The sequence below is a fragment of the Mustelus asterias genome, chromosome 22 (genome assembly GCF_964213995.1).
Source record: "Mustelus asterias chromosome 22, sMusAst1.hap1.1, whole genome shotgun sequence".
Lineage (NCBI taxonomy): Eukaryota > Metazoa > Chordata > Chondrichthyes > Carcharhiniformes > Triakidae > Mustelus > Mustelus asterias.
In genome coordinates this window covers 22,138,348-22,154,177 of record NC_135822.1, presented here as the reverse complement: position 1 = coordinate 22,154,177, position 15,830 = coordinate 22,138,348, and the positions used below count along the sequence as shown (strand labels likewise).

The 15,830-nt window shown below is 45.0% G+C and overlaps 1 protein-coding gene across 5 annotated transcripts in view; it reads right to left on the bottom strand.

The window, feature by feature from the left end:
* pusl1 (pseudouridine synthase like 1) overlaps positions 1 to 15,830 on the bottom strand; it is a 262,904-nt gene that overhangs the window by 196,776 nt on the left and 50,298 nt on the right. For 4 of the 5 annotated variants that reach the window (XR_013500535.1, XM_078238908.1, XM_078238910.1 and 1 more), the window contains exon 5: positions 15,556 to 15,729. Coding sequence is in view for 4 of the 5 variants with exons in the window: in XM_078238908.1 (XP_078095034.1) it covers positions 15,556 to 15,729 (174 nt within the window). In the remaining variant the exon portion in view is untranslated. Of the gene's footprint in view, positions 1 to 15,296; positions 15,403 to 15,555; positions 15,730 to 15,830 lie in introns of all 5 variants that reach the window. The other variant, XM_078238911.1, reaches the window with a different exon arrangement.

Sequence of the window (15,830 nt, the reverse complement as noted above, 5' to 3'; positions counted from 1 at the left end):
CCATTAGGTTAGTGCGCAGAGGGTCAGCGTTCCTTTGGAGAAATAATTGGCTTAAGAACAAGAAGTCATGGTGGATGGTGTTTTTCAGAGTGAAGATGGTAGACAGTGGTGTTCTCCAAGGATCAATGCTAGGACCATTGCTTTTGCTGCTACATATAAATGACTCAGATCTTGGAATTTGGTGTAAATTTCAAAATTTGCCGATTATTCCAAATGTGGAGGAGTGGCAAACACCTGCAACGGGACATAGATAAGCTAGCAGAATGGGCAGACCTGCGATCGATGGAATTTAGTTCAGACAAGTGTGAAATGATGCATCTCGACGGAAGGGATAGGGGATGGCAATAAATGCTTAATGGCACAATTCTAAAGGATGTGCAGGAACAGAGGAACCCGAGGGGGTACATGTGCATCAATATTTGAAGGTGGAAGGACATATTGAGAGAGGAGTTAGCATAGCATATGGGACCTTATGCTTCATAAAAAGAGGCACTGAGTACAAAAACTGGCAAGTTATGCTGAATCTTTAGAAAGCTCTGGTTGGGTCACAGCTAGGATACTGTGTACAATTCTTGTCACCACACTTTAAGAAAGATGTGAAGTTCAGATATAAGGTTAGGTTGGAAAGACTTAGGTTGTTCTCCTTGGATCAAAGGAGATTGAAGGGAGATGTGAAGGAGTTGTATCAGATTAGGACAGTTTCAGATAAAATAAAGAGGGTAAAACTCTTCCCATTAGTTGTTGGTACAAGGACCAGGGATCACAGGCATAAGAATTTGGACAAGAGATGCAGGAGGAATGTGAGAAAGGACGCTTTTTCTCAGTGGCTGGTAATGACTGAGGGCGGCACGTTGGCACAGTGGTTAGCACTGCTGCCTCACAAAGCCAGGGACCCGGGTTCAATCCCAGCCTCAGGTCACTGTCTGAGTGGAGTATGCACATTCTCCCCGTGTCTACGTGGGTTTTCTCCGGGGGCTCCAGTTTCCTCCCACAGTCCAAAGATGTGCTGGTTAAGTTCATTGGCCATGCTAAACTGACCTTAGTGTCAGGGGATTAGCAGGGTAAATATGTGAGGTTACGGGAATAGGGCCTGGGTGGGATTGTGGTCGGTGCGGGTTCGATGGGTTGAAAGGCCTCTTTCTGCACTGGAGGGATTCTATGATCCTGGAACCCACTGACCAGAAGAGGGTGAAAGCAGATATAACCAGAATTTTCAAAAGGAAATTGGTGGGCATTTGAATGAAGTAAACTTGCAGGGCCACAGGGATCAAGCAGGGCAGTGGGACTGACTGGATTGCCCTTCAGGGAGCTGGCAGGAATGCAATGGGCCGAACGGCCTCCTTCTTGTACTGTAAATAGCTTTGTGATGTTGGAGGGATTGGTGAGTAGGATTTGGCACAGGATAAGGTATTATTAGCAGAGTGCTGGAATGAGCTGAAATGCATGGAGTGTGGAGACTGGGAGGCAAAGCTTTAGAATAAACAGGAGCCTACCGTGCAAAAGATGATTTTTTTCTGATGACAATTTTTTCCTTACCAAGTATTGAATTAATTATTTTAGTGCTGGTTGATGCGGTCTGAATTTCATATTTACACATTCCCCACAAACTGGAATAGGGAAATAAATAGAACCAGAATGATTTTACGAATTAATTTACAACTCGCACACAATTATAGTTTTTTTTTGGTCAGTGGGCTGGGGGTGTCGCCCAATGAATTCAACGTTACTATCATAGGGAAGGAAGATGATTATTTACGGTTTTCACACTGGAGACAGAGCATGAAGAGATTTATGGAGACATTGACAAATTTAATCTGGAAGATTGCACAAATTAATTCAGAGCACAGACCAAATGATCTATTAAATTAATTGTTGCCAGGCCCAGGGAAGCTAACAAAATTCATTATTTATATTGAAGTCAGCCGGTCAGGAGAAGGGTTTATTTCAGGAGTGAACATAAGAACTAGGAGCAGGAGTAGGCCATCTGGCCACTCGAGCCTGTTCCGCCATTCAATAAGATCATGGTTGATCTTTTTGTGGACTCAGCTCCACTTACCCGCCCGCTCACCATAACCCTTAAATCCTTTACTGTTCAAAATGTATCTATCCTTGCCTTAAAAACATTCAATGAGGTAGCCTCAACTGCTTCATTGGGCAGGGAATTCCACAGATTCACAACCCTTTGTGTGAAGAAGTTCCTCCTCAACTCAGTCCTAAATCTGCTTCCCCTTATTTTGAGGCTATGCCCCCTAGTTCTAGTTTCACCCGCCAGTGGAAACAACTTCCCTGCTTCTATCTTATCTATTCCCTTCATAATCTTATATGTTTCTATAAGATCTCCCCTCATTCTTCTGAATTCCAATGAGTATAGCCCCAGTCTACTCAGTCTGTCCTCATAAGCCAACCCTCTCAACTCTGGAATCAACCTAGTGAATCTCCTCTGCACCCCCTCCAGTGCCAGTATATCCTTTCTCAAGTGAGGAGACCAAAACTGTACACAGTACTCCAGGTGTGGCCTCACCAGCACCTTATACAGCTGCAACATAACCTCGCTGTTTTTAAACTCCATCCCTCCAGCTATAAAGGACGAAATTCCATTTGCCTTCTTAATTACCTGCTGCATCTGCAAACCAACTCCTTGAGATTCCTACACAAGGGCACCCAGGTCCCTCCGCACAGCAGCATCCTGAAATTTGTTACCATTTAAATAATAGTCCATTTTGCTGTTATTCCTACCAAAATGGATGACCTCACATTTACCAACATTATACTCCATCTGCCAGACTCTCTCCTACTCACTTAGATTATCTATATCCCTTTGCAGACTTTCAGCGTCCTCTGCACATTTTGCTCTTCCACCCATCGTAGTGTCATCTGTGAATTTTGACACACTACACTTGGTCCCCAACTCAAATCATCTATGTAAATCGTAAACAACTGTGGTCCCAACACTGATCCCTGAGGCACACCATTAGTCACTGATCGCCAACCAGAAAAACACCCATTTACCCCCACTCTTTGCTTTCTGTTAGTTAACCAATCCTCTATCCATGCTAATACATTACCTGTAACACTGTGCACCTTTATCTTATGTAGCAGTCTTTGGTGCGGCACCTTGTCAAATGCCTTCTGGAAATCCAGATACACCACATCCCCATTGTCCACTGCACATGTAATGTTCTCAAAGAATTCCACCAAATTAGTCAAACATGACCTGCCCTTCATGAACCCATGCTGCGTCTTACCAATGGGACAATTTATATCCAGATGTCTCGCTATTTCTTCCTTGATGATAGATTCAAGCATTTTCCCTACAACAGAAGTTAAGCTAACCGGCCTCTAGTTACCTGCCTTTTGTCTACCTCCTTTTTTAAACAGTGGCGTCACATTTGCTGTTTTCCAATCTGCGGGAACCACCCCAGAGTCCAGCGAATTTTGGTAAATTACCACTAGTGCATTTGCTATTTCTCCCGCCATCTCTTTTAGTACCCTGGGATGCATTCCATCAGGACCAGGAGACTTGTCTACCTTTAGCCCCATTAACTTGCCCAACACTACCTCTTTCGTGATAATGTTAGTTTCTAGGTTCTCACCTGCCATAGCCTTTGTCATCAATTTTTGGCATGTTATTTGTGTCTTCCACTGTGAAGACCGACACAAAATACCTGTTCAATGCCTCAGCCATTTTCTCATTTCCAGTTATTACATCCCCCTTCTCGTCCTCTAAAGGACCAATGTTTACTTTCGCCACTCTTTCGTTTTATATATTTGTAGAAATATCTGTTTTTATATTCTGAGCTAGTTTACTCTCATAATCTATTCTACCTTTTTTTTATAGCTTTTTTCATGGCTTTCTGCTGACCTTTAAAGATTTCCCAATCCTCTAGATTCCCACTAATCTTTGCCACTTTGTATGCATTTTCTTTCAATTTGAGACCCTCCTTTATTTCCTTAGATATCCATGGCGGATTATCTCTTTTTCTACAGTCCTTCCTTATCACGGGTATATACTTTTGTTGAGCACTGTGAAAGATCGCTTTGAAGGTCCTCCACTGTTCCTCAATTGTCTCACCATAAAGTTTTTGCTCCCAGTCTACCAGAGAATGGTGCAGATCAGCTGAGGCCTCTGGGGCAGAGCGAAGCCTGAGGCACATGAGGCAGCCTCGAGGCTCGCGGTGGGGTAGGCTGGTGAGAAAATTAGCACCAGAAGGCAAATGGCTTGCAGCCTTCCAGGAGGCGGGTATAAAACCATAAGATATAGGAGCAGAACTAGGCCATTTGGCCCATCGGGTCTGCTCCGCCATTCAATCACGGGGATAGGGCCTGGGTGGGACTGTTGTAGACCTGATGGGCTGAATGGCCTCCTTCTGCACTGTAGGGATTCTATGATGGCTGATACGTTTCTCAACCCCATTCTCCTGCCTTTTCCCATCACCTTTTATCCCCTTACCAATCAAGAACCTATCTATATCTTAAATACACTCAATGACCTGACCTCCACAGCCTTCTGTGGCAATGAATTCCATAGATTCACCACCCTCTGGCTGAAGGAACCCCTCCTCATCTCGGTCCTAAAGGGTCGTCCCTTTATTCTGAGTCTGTGCCCTCGGATCCTAGTCTCCCCCACTAATGGAAACATCTTCCCCACGTCCACTCTATCCAGGCCTTTCAGTATTCTATAAGTTTCAGTGAGATCCCCCCTCATCCTTCTATCTTCAACTTAACTGCGTCCTCAGCTAATGGCTGACACACACGTCTTAGGACTAATCAATGCTGACTTCTCTCCGTCTCCTTAGACTTGAAACATAAGGCAGCACAAAAGCTGTCAGTTGAAATGGCAGTTAAACTCAAAACTGATTTTTAAACATTGAAGCATATTTCATGAGCTGGTCTGGAACAACTTGTTCTTTAGGTGAAAAATATGTGGGGCTGAGGGAGCTGTAAGCAAACACAGGCAAATGACAAGATAATGTTGGCTAGAGTTCTTGGAAGCCAGCGAAGGATCATTAGAAACTGTTTCTTGGCGCTTGGGATCCCAGTATTAAACCATTTGTGATACATGACAAAATTATGGAGGAAAACAGACGGAATGAGTTATCCCAAAACAGGAACAAGATTTAAGGTATTTACAGACATATTGCCCTCTGTCTTTCTCTGTTAAACCACATTTGCAGATGTTTCTCATGCGTAAACTGTGAGTGGGTACGGACCATCAACGCAGATTTCCCAACACCTCCTCCAAACACAATAAAACCACTATAAATACACCATCTGATTCTTGCCTTAGTAAGGAGACAGTTTCACACGTCGGATACAGTTAACCAGTCGATTGACAAGGTTATATAATTGTAGAATCTGTATCGGAGCTATGGCCCAAGGATCATTCGTTCTAACCATGATACAGTGGGAGCAATCTCACTTGTGAGCCAAGACCCGCCACAGAGTCTTGGGGCCCAAACTCTGGGCTGACACTCCAGTGCAGTCCTGCTGCACGTTTGGAGGAACCACGTCTCAGACGAGACGTGAAACCAAGGCCCTGTTTGGTTTCTCAGGTGAATATAGAAGCTGCCATTACTGCAGTAACCTGGTCCAACATTTGCTCCTCAAGCAACACCAGCAAACGAAGGATTATCTGGTCATTTCTCAATGCTGTGTCCAAATCAACTTTCCACATTTCCCTGCGTTGACAGTGACTACACTTCAAAACTACTTCACTGGACATGAAGACCGTAGGAACATCCCCTGGCAATTATTAGAAGAATAATGAGGATTTATCCCTCAGCCAATATTTATCCCTCGGTCAACATCACTAAAGCAGATCATAGAATCCTATAGCGCAGAGGAGCCCGTTCGGCCCATCGAGTCTGCACCTACCACAATCCCACCCATGCCCTAGCCCCATGCATTTACCCTAGCTAGTCTCTCTGACACTAAGGGGCAATTTATCATGGCCAATCCACCTAACCCCCACATCTTTGGACTGTGGGAGGAAACCGGAGCACCCGGAGGAAACACACGCAGACGTGGGGAGAACGTGCAGACTCCACACTAGACAGTGACCCGAGGCCGGGAATCGAACCTGGGTCCCTGGCGCTGTGAGGCAGCAGTGCTAATCGCTGTGCCACCCATCTGGTGTTTGTGGGAGCTTGCTGCGTCAAACTGGCTGCTGTGCTACATTGCAACAGCGCCCACTGGCTGTGGGGTGTGCTGAAAATGTCAAAAGGGCTAAAATGAATGCGAGTTTCCTCTTCAGTCTTTAACAGAATGGCTGAGAATTGTGGACAGAAAGTACGGTTCACTGACAGATGTGTTAATAGATGGATTCCATTCAAAACAGAAGCAACTGTTCGGGAAAGGAGAGCAGACAAAGTCAGGAAAGGTGTTGCATGGAAAGTAACTGCAGAAATCCACTGCAAGTAGAACTTGGGAAGAAATAGAGATGCAATTCCATGGCCTGAGGAGGGACACTGAACGTCATAAAGTGGGCAACCGGGAAAATGCATTACATAACACTACAGTGGCACTGGGTGAAAGGTGGCACTAAAACAACCGACATTAACCTATTTCAAGTATAGCGCTGTTATTGTGGCAGGCAATAATGGATCATAATCAACAGCTACATAGGCAACACGGTGGCACAGTGGTTAACACTGCTGCCTCACAGTCCAGGGGCCTGGGTTCCATTCCCAGCTTGGGTCACTGTCCATGTGCAGTTTGCACATTCTCCCCATGTCTGCATGGGTTTCCTCCGGGTGCTCCGGTTTCCTCCCGCAGTCCAGAGATGTGCGGGTTAGGTCGATTGGCTATGCTAAATTGCCTATAGTGTCCCGGGATGTGTAGGTTAGAGGGATTAGCTGGGTAAATGTAAGGGGTTGTGGGGATAGGGATGGGATTTTTGCCGGTACAGACTTGATGGGCTGAATGGCCTCCTTCTGCACTGTAGGGTGTCTATGGCGCTGAGATCTGGAAGGAACTGACATCCTATTAGCAATGTTAGCAATAAGAGTACCTAAGACTGGAATTGGCACAGTTACATTAATGGATGGTGTTACATTCAGATTCGCTGGAGTGTATAAATGCCGAATTTGTAAGTCGAAGAAACAAAATACATTCACGTGTAATCAACAGCCCTTCACCACTTGCACTGCTCCACAACAGTGAATCCGACTGTCTCCTGAATATCTCATTTATTCGCTGAAATATTATGAGGATGTGAAAAGTGCTATGCAAATAAAAGTTCCCTTCTTCTAAAATGTCCCTTCTGCTCTCCTCTCAATTACAGGAGACGGTAGGAATGTGCATCCAGCCCTGAAGAGCACAACAAACAGCTCACAACAGAGCAAAGAACAGAGCTCAGTAACAGTCAGTGTTAGTGGCAGACACAGCCTACAGACACAAACACTGTAATCGTCAGGATAGTGAGTGACCCTGAATCAACGGCCTTCTCTTAGAGTTTCAACCACATGTCCATCATCACGTGGAGGGGGAAATTACACTAAAGGCAAATCAATGTCCCGCCCCCACAGAAAGGGCAGTGCCGATACCTAGCTGTGGGTTCAGGTCAAACATGTAGCAGAGCTCTTGTCATCATGAGGTACTGCTCCTCTGTTGCTTTGACTTGGATAGTAGCTCCTGTCTCGTTGACTATGATGACCCTCCTACACCTTTTGCATTCACTCCACTAGCTCATTAACAATTTGATAACCGATTACCACACCATTTCCCCATAGTATTTGGAAAAGAAAGTCAACAGCTAAAGTTTACAACACTTGTTGGTCTCCGACTGAATTCCAGATTTAACAACACCGAGAAGCGACACCTCGTCTATGTTTATAACTTCAGCTCGAGAATTCCCTCTCCACTTCTCTCTCATCCTTTAAAACACTCCGTGAAACCTACCACTCCGACAAAGCTTGTAGCTCGGTGTCAAATTCTGTTTGATAATTGCTTCTTTGAAGCTCTTTGAGGTAGAGATTCTCAAGATCACGAGGGGCCTGGCTAGAGAGAAACTATTCTCATTGGCAGAAGGGCGGCACGGTGGCACAGTGGTTGGCACTGCTGCCTCACAGCGCCAGGGACCCCGGGTTCAATCCTGGCCTCGGGTCGCTATCTTGTGGAGTTTGCACATTCTCCCCGTGTCTGCATTCCTCCGGGTGCTCCGGTTTCCTCCCACAGTTCAAGTTATGCGGGTTAGGTTGATTAGCCATGCTAAATTGCCCCTTAGTGTCAGGGGGATTAGCAAGGTAAACATGTGGGGTTAAGGGGATAGGGCCTGGGTGGGATTATGTTCAGGGCAGACTTGGTGGGCTGAATAGCCTCCGTCTGTACTGTAAGGCTTCTATGATGTTTTATTACCTTGAAGGCACTGTGTAAATGTGAATTGTTTGGATTCAACTTGTATCAAAGTATTTGTGCTTGATAGCTGAGAACTCGCTCAGCAGAAACAAGCTCTTTCGTATACTGGTTGCATTTTAACACTGATCCTCACAGAAGTCCAGAATATATTCATGTCAATCCACCATCATTCCCAAACTATTCTACTATGTTAGCCAGGTTTCAAACCTTTATCCAGCCACACGAATGGGTCATTGAAACAGTACAAATTAGGACCCTTTCACATTAGCCTGTCTACTGCCAATAAGGATGGCATCCTCTAGCTGCTGGTACTACTGCCTCTAGAGGCAGGAGGGAGAAATTACAAATGGGTGCTGGTACCTTTTGAGACACAATGTCATTTTATTTCTCTCTCAGTGTCGCTGCGAGAGTCAGATTGGCCAGCCGCAGTGGTATGGTGAGGTGCGGGAATCTTAAACTAGTTTCAACCCTTGGAGAAAGGGCGGCACGGTGGCACAGTGGTTAACACTGCTGCCTCAAAGCGCCAGGAACCCGGGTTCAGTTCCCGGCATGGGTCACTGTCTGTGTGGAGTTTGCACACTCTCCCCGTGTCTGCGTGGGTTTCCTCCGGGTGCTCCGGTTTCTTCCCACAGTCCAAAGATGTGCTGGTTAGGTGGATTTACCCTGTTAAATTGCCCCTCAGTGTCAGGGGGACTAGCTAGGGTAAATACGCGGGGTTATGGGAATAGGGCCTGGGCGGGATCGGTGCAGACTCGATGGGCCTAATGGCCTCCTTCTGCACTGTAGGATTCTGAAGAGCAGTTTGTGCCAATTTATCACACAGCTGGTGGCTCAACATGATTAGATCCAAGAGCAAAGACAAATAAAATGCTGCCTTCCCTTTGTGCTGCTTTGGTGAGTAGCAAGTTCTTTCTTTTGCTGTCAGGATCCTGAAGACTGAGCAGACACTCACTGATAAATCTGGGTGAAAGTCTTGAGATAGGCCGTGCCGGTGAATTAACTCCTGAAAGCAAGTCCTTGTCTAATAATTTCCTCTCTAACTCATTTATCAGCCGCGTACACTCAGCAGCACTTGAATATCCCAGGCCAGTTACATCAAATGGAGCTGACGCGACACAAAGCAGTGAGTATGAATGGATGGTGTAACCTAGCACAATAATCTTTTGTGTTAGCCTTTGAAGTGCACGATCTTTAATGCCAGGCCTATTTTCTCATTAATCTGGGCTGGCCGTTTTCAAAAGCTTTGTTCGCAACACTGTAACCTGATGTCCTTGAGCCTCACTGTCATGGTTTTGGCATCGTCTGAATCCTTTAGTATTCTGCTGCCTTGCCACGCGTTTCAATCTGTGAATACCAGCAGTTACCATGTCTCCTTATATATATCCTGCTTGATGAACTTCGCAAGATACCGCCACCTTCAAGGGGCGGAAGTACATATTACTCTCATAGATTGTGGGTCAGGCTATAAACCACTAAATAAAACTTACCGAGCGTTAAAACAGATAAATGAACAGCGCTACATACAAAACCATAAAGACAGACTTTACCTCGCCTGTGATAACTTGCAGCATGAACCTAACCCTTGCAATCCTATTTGCTAACATGGAGCCTATTGCTGGTAACCTCAGCCTGACTGCTGTCTTTGTCCTAAGCCTCACTGGTGACTTCATTCACTCAAAACCATTTCAATAATTGTGAATGAAGGTCCTCTCTTTGACTCCTTTGTCTCTCCCTGACTGTCGCGGCAAAGACATAAATTGATTAGCAGGCGGACACAGGTTCACTTTCCGGAGCGTCCAATGATGCTGAACCCAAAGGAATTATCTAAAAACCCAAGACATAACAACAGATGTAAGTTAGATGTAAATGATACCCAAATGCATGCTACTTTTGGCCTTAATAGGGTAAATTGTCGCTCTAACAAGGTCCCGATGAGGCAGAAGTGATCAGCGGACTTTACAAAATGGGTTAGGAAACGAAATTGAATTGAGGAGGGAAAGCTTTGGGACTGGTGTCTTCTGGATGACGAGACAATAGAAGGAAATGGGCAGATTTGATAGAGAGTTGCAGGGAAATGGAATACCCAGGAGATTGCACTAGATTCAAACCACAAACTCACAAAAGAAACATAAACCCACATCAAATGCAAATGTGCATATTTGGTAATGATTCAAAACTCCCTATATTGTTTACATTAGCTTGCATATCCGAGTCCAAGGAACAATCTGTAGCACAACACTTTGGGCAAACTCCAATGTCTTGAACATTCTGTGGAGAATTTATTTTAAAAGAAAGGCATTTGCTATAGCAGAAACATTTTTATGGCCCTAATTATAAAGATTTATGCCAAAATTTGTGATAGTTTCCAGGGATACAGTCATTTTAAAATTTACACCGCTTTCGCTTTGAAACACCAACTTGTGTGTGTGTATATATATAAAATATATAGCATCTTTAACATGGTGTCCAAAGGCACTTCACAGGGGTGTTATCAATTTTTTTTTTAAAATTGACATTTAAGGAAGGATGTAAATGTGTTGGGAGCAGTTCAGAAGTTTATTAAACTCACACCTAGAATGGATGGGTTGTCTTATGAGGAAAGGCTGAACAGTCTAGACTTGCATCCACTGGAGTTTAGAAGAATAAGAGGTGACTTGATTTATTTATTCGTGTCATAAAGCAGGCTTACATTAACACTGCAATGAAGTTACTGTGAAAGTCCCCTGGTCCCCACACTCCGGCGCCTGTTCGGGTACACTGAGGGAGAATTTAGCATGACCAATGCACCTGACCAGAATGTCTTTCGGACTGTGGGCGGAAACCGGAGCACCCGGAGGAAACCCATGCAGACACGGGGAGAACGTGCAGATTCAGCACAGTGACCCAAGCCGGGTATCGAACCTGGTCCCTGGTGCTGTGAGGCAGTAGTGCTAACCACTGTGCCATCGTGCCTGATTGAAACGTATAAGATCCTGTGTGGTCTTGAAAGGGTGGATGTGGAGAGGATGTTTCCTCTTGTGGGAGAATCTTGAACAAGGGGCCAGTGCTAAATATTAAGCTCAACTGAGGCGTGAAGTTAACCTTGGCTTTATCAGGAATTCTTACGAGCCTCGTTGAATTCAGCAGTTACCATGTCTCCTTATATATACCCTGGCTTAATGAATTTAGCAAGGTAACATGATTTCCTCGTATTCAATGGGTGGAAGTACATAATGCTCTGGGGACCCAGGTTCGAATCCCACCACTGCAGATGATGCAATTAGAATTCAATAAAAATCTGGAATTAAAAGTCTTAACGATGACCATGAAACCGTTATCAATGGTCGTAAAAACCCATCTGGTTCACCAATGGGTTTAGGGAAGGAAATCCGCTGTCCTTACCCAATTTGGCCTATATGTGACTCCAGACCCACAGCAATGTGGCGGACTCTTAACTGCCCTCTGAAGTGGCCAAGCGAGACACTCAGTTCAAGGGCTAATTAAGGATGGGCAACAAATGCTGGCCCAGTCAGCAACGTCCACATCCAATGAAATAATTTTTTTTTTCAGTGAAAAATAAAACACAGGCTGAAGTGTACCACAAGACTGACACATTGAGGGGGAGAAATAAAACTCCCCTGGCATTGCTAGTACGAGACTCAAACTCAAGACTGAAACTCATACAAATTGTAAGCTGTGTGATCGATTATCCCATATTTTAAACAGGCCTCTGATACTCAAGTACAGTGCCAACTGGAGATTCAACACTTCACATTTCCCCATAGAATTGACTACAAGAAACACAAAACAGGAGAGCCAGTGAACTGGATTTGTGTGGAGTTATTTGAATTGATTTCAGAATGTCTCTTAACTGTTTTAAATTAATGTGACATTGTACAAGTTACAAAATGGCAGTGAAATGATGTGTGGTTAAAATGTATCTAAGTTTTGATGTTGTTCCCTCATTGACTGTAAATAATAAAGAATGGGTTCAATCTGTTTCAACAATTGGCAAACTCCCTGCACCAATCGTGCTGGGAAGTCTATGATTCCTTTTTGGCCGTAGAGGGAGGTTTTAAAAAATACCCACTCGACAGGTCCACCAAGGGGCTGCAAAGTCAGGCATGCTTTTAAACAGAAAGCTGTGTGATCAAGCTTTGACCACGTCCAGAATAAAGAGCAGGAGATTAGCGAGTTGTTTGGTTCCAAGTCAATTAATTCGGCCCCCCTGCTGTGGGGGTGTGAGACAAGTTCATTATTTTGTCCGACTACACGCAGACAAGTTATACTAACTGAGAAAGGTACACTTGATCTCAATGTCGCTGTGGATATTCACTCGCTGTGAAACAGAGCAACCTATTAATTTGTATCAGACCTCATCCACAGTTCACGTATTGTCTCAATCTGGCTTTGATGAGATTGAAGCGTGTGGAGAAAGGTACGAATATCCACTTCAGATTTCAAGGGAATGTCAATCTTGCACCATGGATTCCATTACAATATAGATAGATACTGGGATGTACCAGACACTTTTGGAATAACTAGTACTGTTGCAGCCCACAGAATATCACAGCAAGTCTTCCAATTCGGGATACAAATTCTGGAGAAAGTTGTTGCCTCTTGTCAGATCTCTCCATGGGGGAGATGAATGAAATATTCATGACAAAACTGGGGTCAATGCTGGCCCCTCAATGCACACTGGATGTGAAAATGTTGACCGAGGTTTGTGACTGACAGTTAAACAGCCACGGAATCTGCGGGTCTGGATGTAATCTGCTTCGCTTAATCCAAGTTCACATTTAAACGAGCCATCGGTTGAACATTTTGAGGAGGTGCCGTACATTTTTTAAAAAAACAGCCCATGGCTCCAGCTCATCCCACGGGAGGTCTCGAGTTTAAGAACATTCAACCCATTCTCGTTACTGATGGTGAGGTTTCATCCGAGGGGCTGTGAAGTGAACTTTGGCTTTAGCTGGAATTCTTACGGGCTTTAGGAACCAGAATGGCTAGACTGTCTCCAAATCATCAAATATGACTATCTGAAGCTTCAGTTCCAAGCAGCACTATGGGCAGCACAGCGGCACAGTGGTTAGCACTGCTGACTCACAGCGCCAGGGATCCGGGTTCAATTCCCAGCTCGGGTCACTGTCTGCGCAGAGTCTGCACGTTCTCCCAGTGTCTGCGTGGAGAATTTCCTCTGGGTGCTCCGGTTTCCTCCCAAAGACGTGCTGGTTAGGTGCATTGGCCGTGCTAAATTCTCCCCCAGTGTAACCCAAACAGGCGCCGGGAGTGTGGCGACTAGGGGATTTTCACAGTAACTTCATTGCAATGTTAATGTAAGCCTACTTGTAACACTAATAAATAAACTAAACTAAACTCATTGAGGGCAGTCATGCAAATATTTCCGTCCTTGTCATTTTGCTTATGAATCCAAAGTAACCGAGGCAGAACCATAATGATTGACGGTGGAAAAATCCTTTTGAAAATGAATTTTCCGTGCTTGTGCCAAATGACACACTGAGGCATGTTCGAGTGTTCAGCTTCAGAGGAAGGGCTGGAAGAAAAGCACTTTGCAGCCAAACCAAGCATTGTGATTCATTCACACTGGAACCAAAATGGTAGCCCGCTTGGTTCCAGAATCTATTCTGTTTCATTACATATACCCATGTTAGGAATGCAGCAACGATGCTGAGATTAAAATGTAACATAAACATGAGGCAGAATAAGGAGAACATGCAGTTTTTAAAATAATGCTCGCTCTCGACAGCTCCCACTTTTATTGTTCGACAACAAACTGGTCTTTTTTTGGATAATGCCATGAAACATACTGTAAATGATTAAAGAATATCCTGCACAACATGCCAGAGATCTCAGACAGTTATAAGATGTTACACATGGTTGTAGTGGTCCATAAAAAATAATTAGAATTCCTCTGCTCTTTTACTGTTCTCTCTCCAGTGGTAAATCATAGATCATCTTGAAAATACTCTCGAACAATATTGCTTTACACACAACAGTAATTATACTTATCTGTTTCCCACCCTCACCTAAAACCTATCTATCTCATGCCAAGCTTTGCTGAACTATCAAGCCTAACCTAACCTCACTGACCAATCAGCCCTCACCCTTGCTGCTCAAGGGCGGCACAGTGGTTAGCACTGCTGCCTCTCAGCGCCAGGGACCCGGGTTCAATTCCGGCCTCGGTTCACTGTCCGTGTGGAGTTTGCACATTCTCCCCGTGTCTGCGTGGGTTTCCTCAGTGCCCCGGTTTCCTCCCACAGTACAAAGATGTGCGGGTTAGGGGGGACTAGGAAGGTAAATATGTGGGGTCACGGGGATAGGACCTGGGTGGGATTGTTGTTGGTGCAGACTCGATGGGCCGAATGGCCACCTCTGCACTGTAGATTTTAATCAGCCCTAACGCTGGCCTTCATCGGCTCCCTCTCCACCAGTGCCATAAACGTAAAAATCTCACTTCAGACTGAATTTTTGAAATCCTATCATGGCCTTGCCTTTCTATCCTGATAACCTCCTCCAGCTCTATAGCCTCTCTACTCCCAAAACTCTGGTGCGACGCCCCCCCCGCCCACTCCCATTACCTTATCCCTGGGTATCCTGTCTTTAATCACCTCGGCACACATCTAGGGTTCTTTCCCCAAGCTCCTTCACCTCCTATCGCCTCCTTTAAATGTTCCACCAAACCAAACTCTTTGACCAAGCTTTTGGTGCACTTCATAATTTGGGTTGGCATCTACGTTTTTGACTTGTCTTGCACCTGATAGGTGCTATAGAAATGCAAATATAGCAGCTTTATCTTCAAATGAAATTTTGTTTTTTGAAAAAAGCATGTGGTTGAATGCAGGAATAAAGAACAGAAAATGCTGAGGTGTTTCAGCTGGAGGACTATCTTGGGCTGCCGGGGTGCTGCACTGGGGGCTCACACAGCTATGCTTTAAACTCACTTGCTTCACAGTGTTCATGTGAGACGGTGCTCAATGAAGGCCGGCCATTTTTCTCTGGTGAGGGAACAAGGAAGAACCTTGGCAACATGTAGCTCGGAGCGACTGGCTGAAGGTGAAACAGACAGTGGAATAAGGTACAGACGGTGGGAGAAGGCCATCCACTTGCGAGGGCTCAGATGGGAAAACAGTAGTTAGTGCAGCAAGGTAATACTCAGTCACTAACAGATAGCAAGGAAGGAGTTCCAGAGTTGTGTCTTACCTGTGGAAGTTTTGCTGCAAAGCGATGCTGAAACCTGGCATTATGTCCACCTGAAGTAGCGTTTTCAGCGGCGACTTGAAGGGAGTCTCAGAGCTTAAGGAGCGGAAAGTGCTGAAGTCATGCGTGCCCAGCAGGATCTGGGCTGCCTCTTTCATGGCGTCTGTGTTTAAAGGTCTGTTTGGGAATGAAAGTGGCCATTGATAACGTAAGCAGAAACTGCATCCAGGTGACATTAACCCGAGTCCTTTGGAGGTTCAAACACTATCTCAACACAA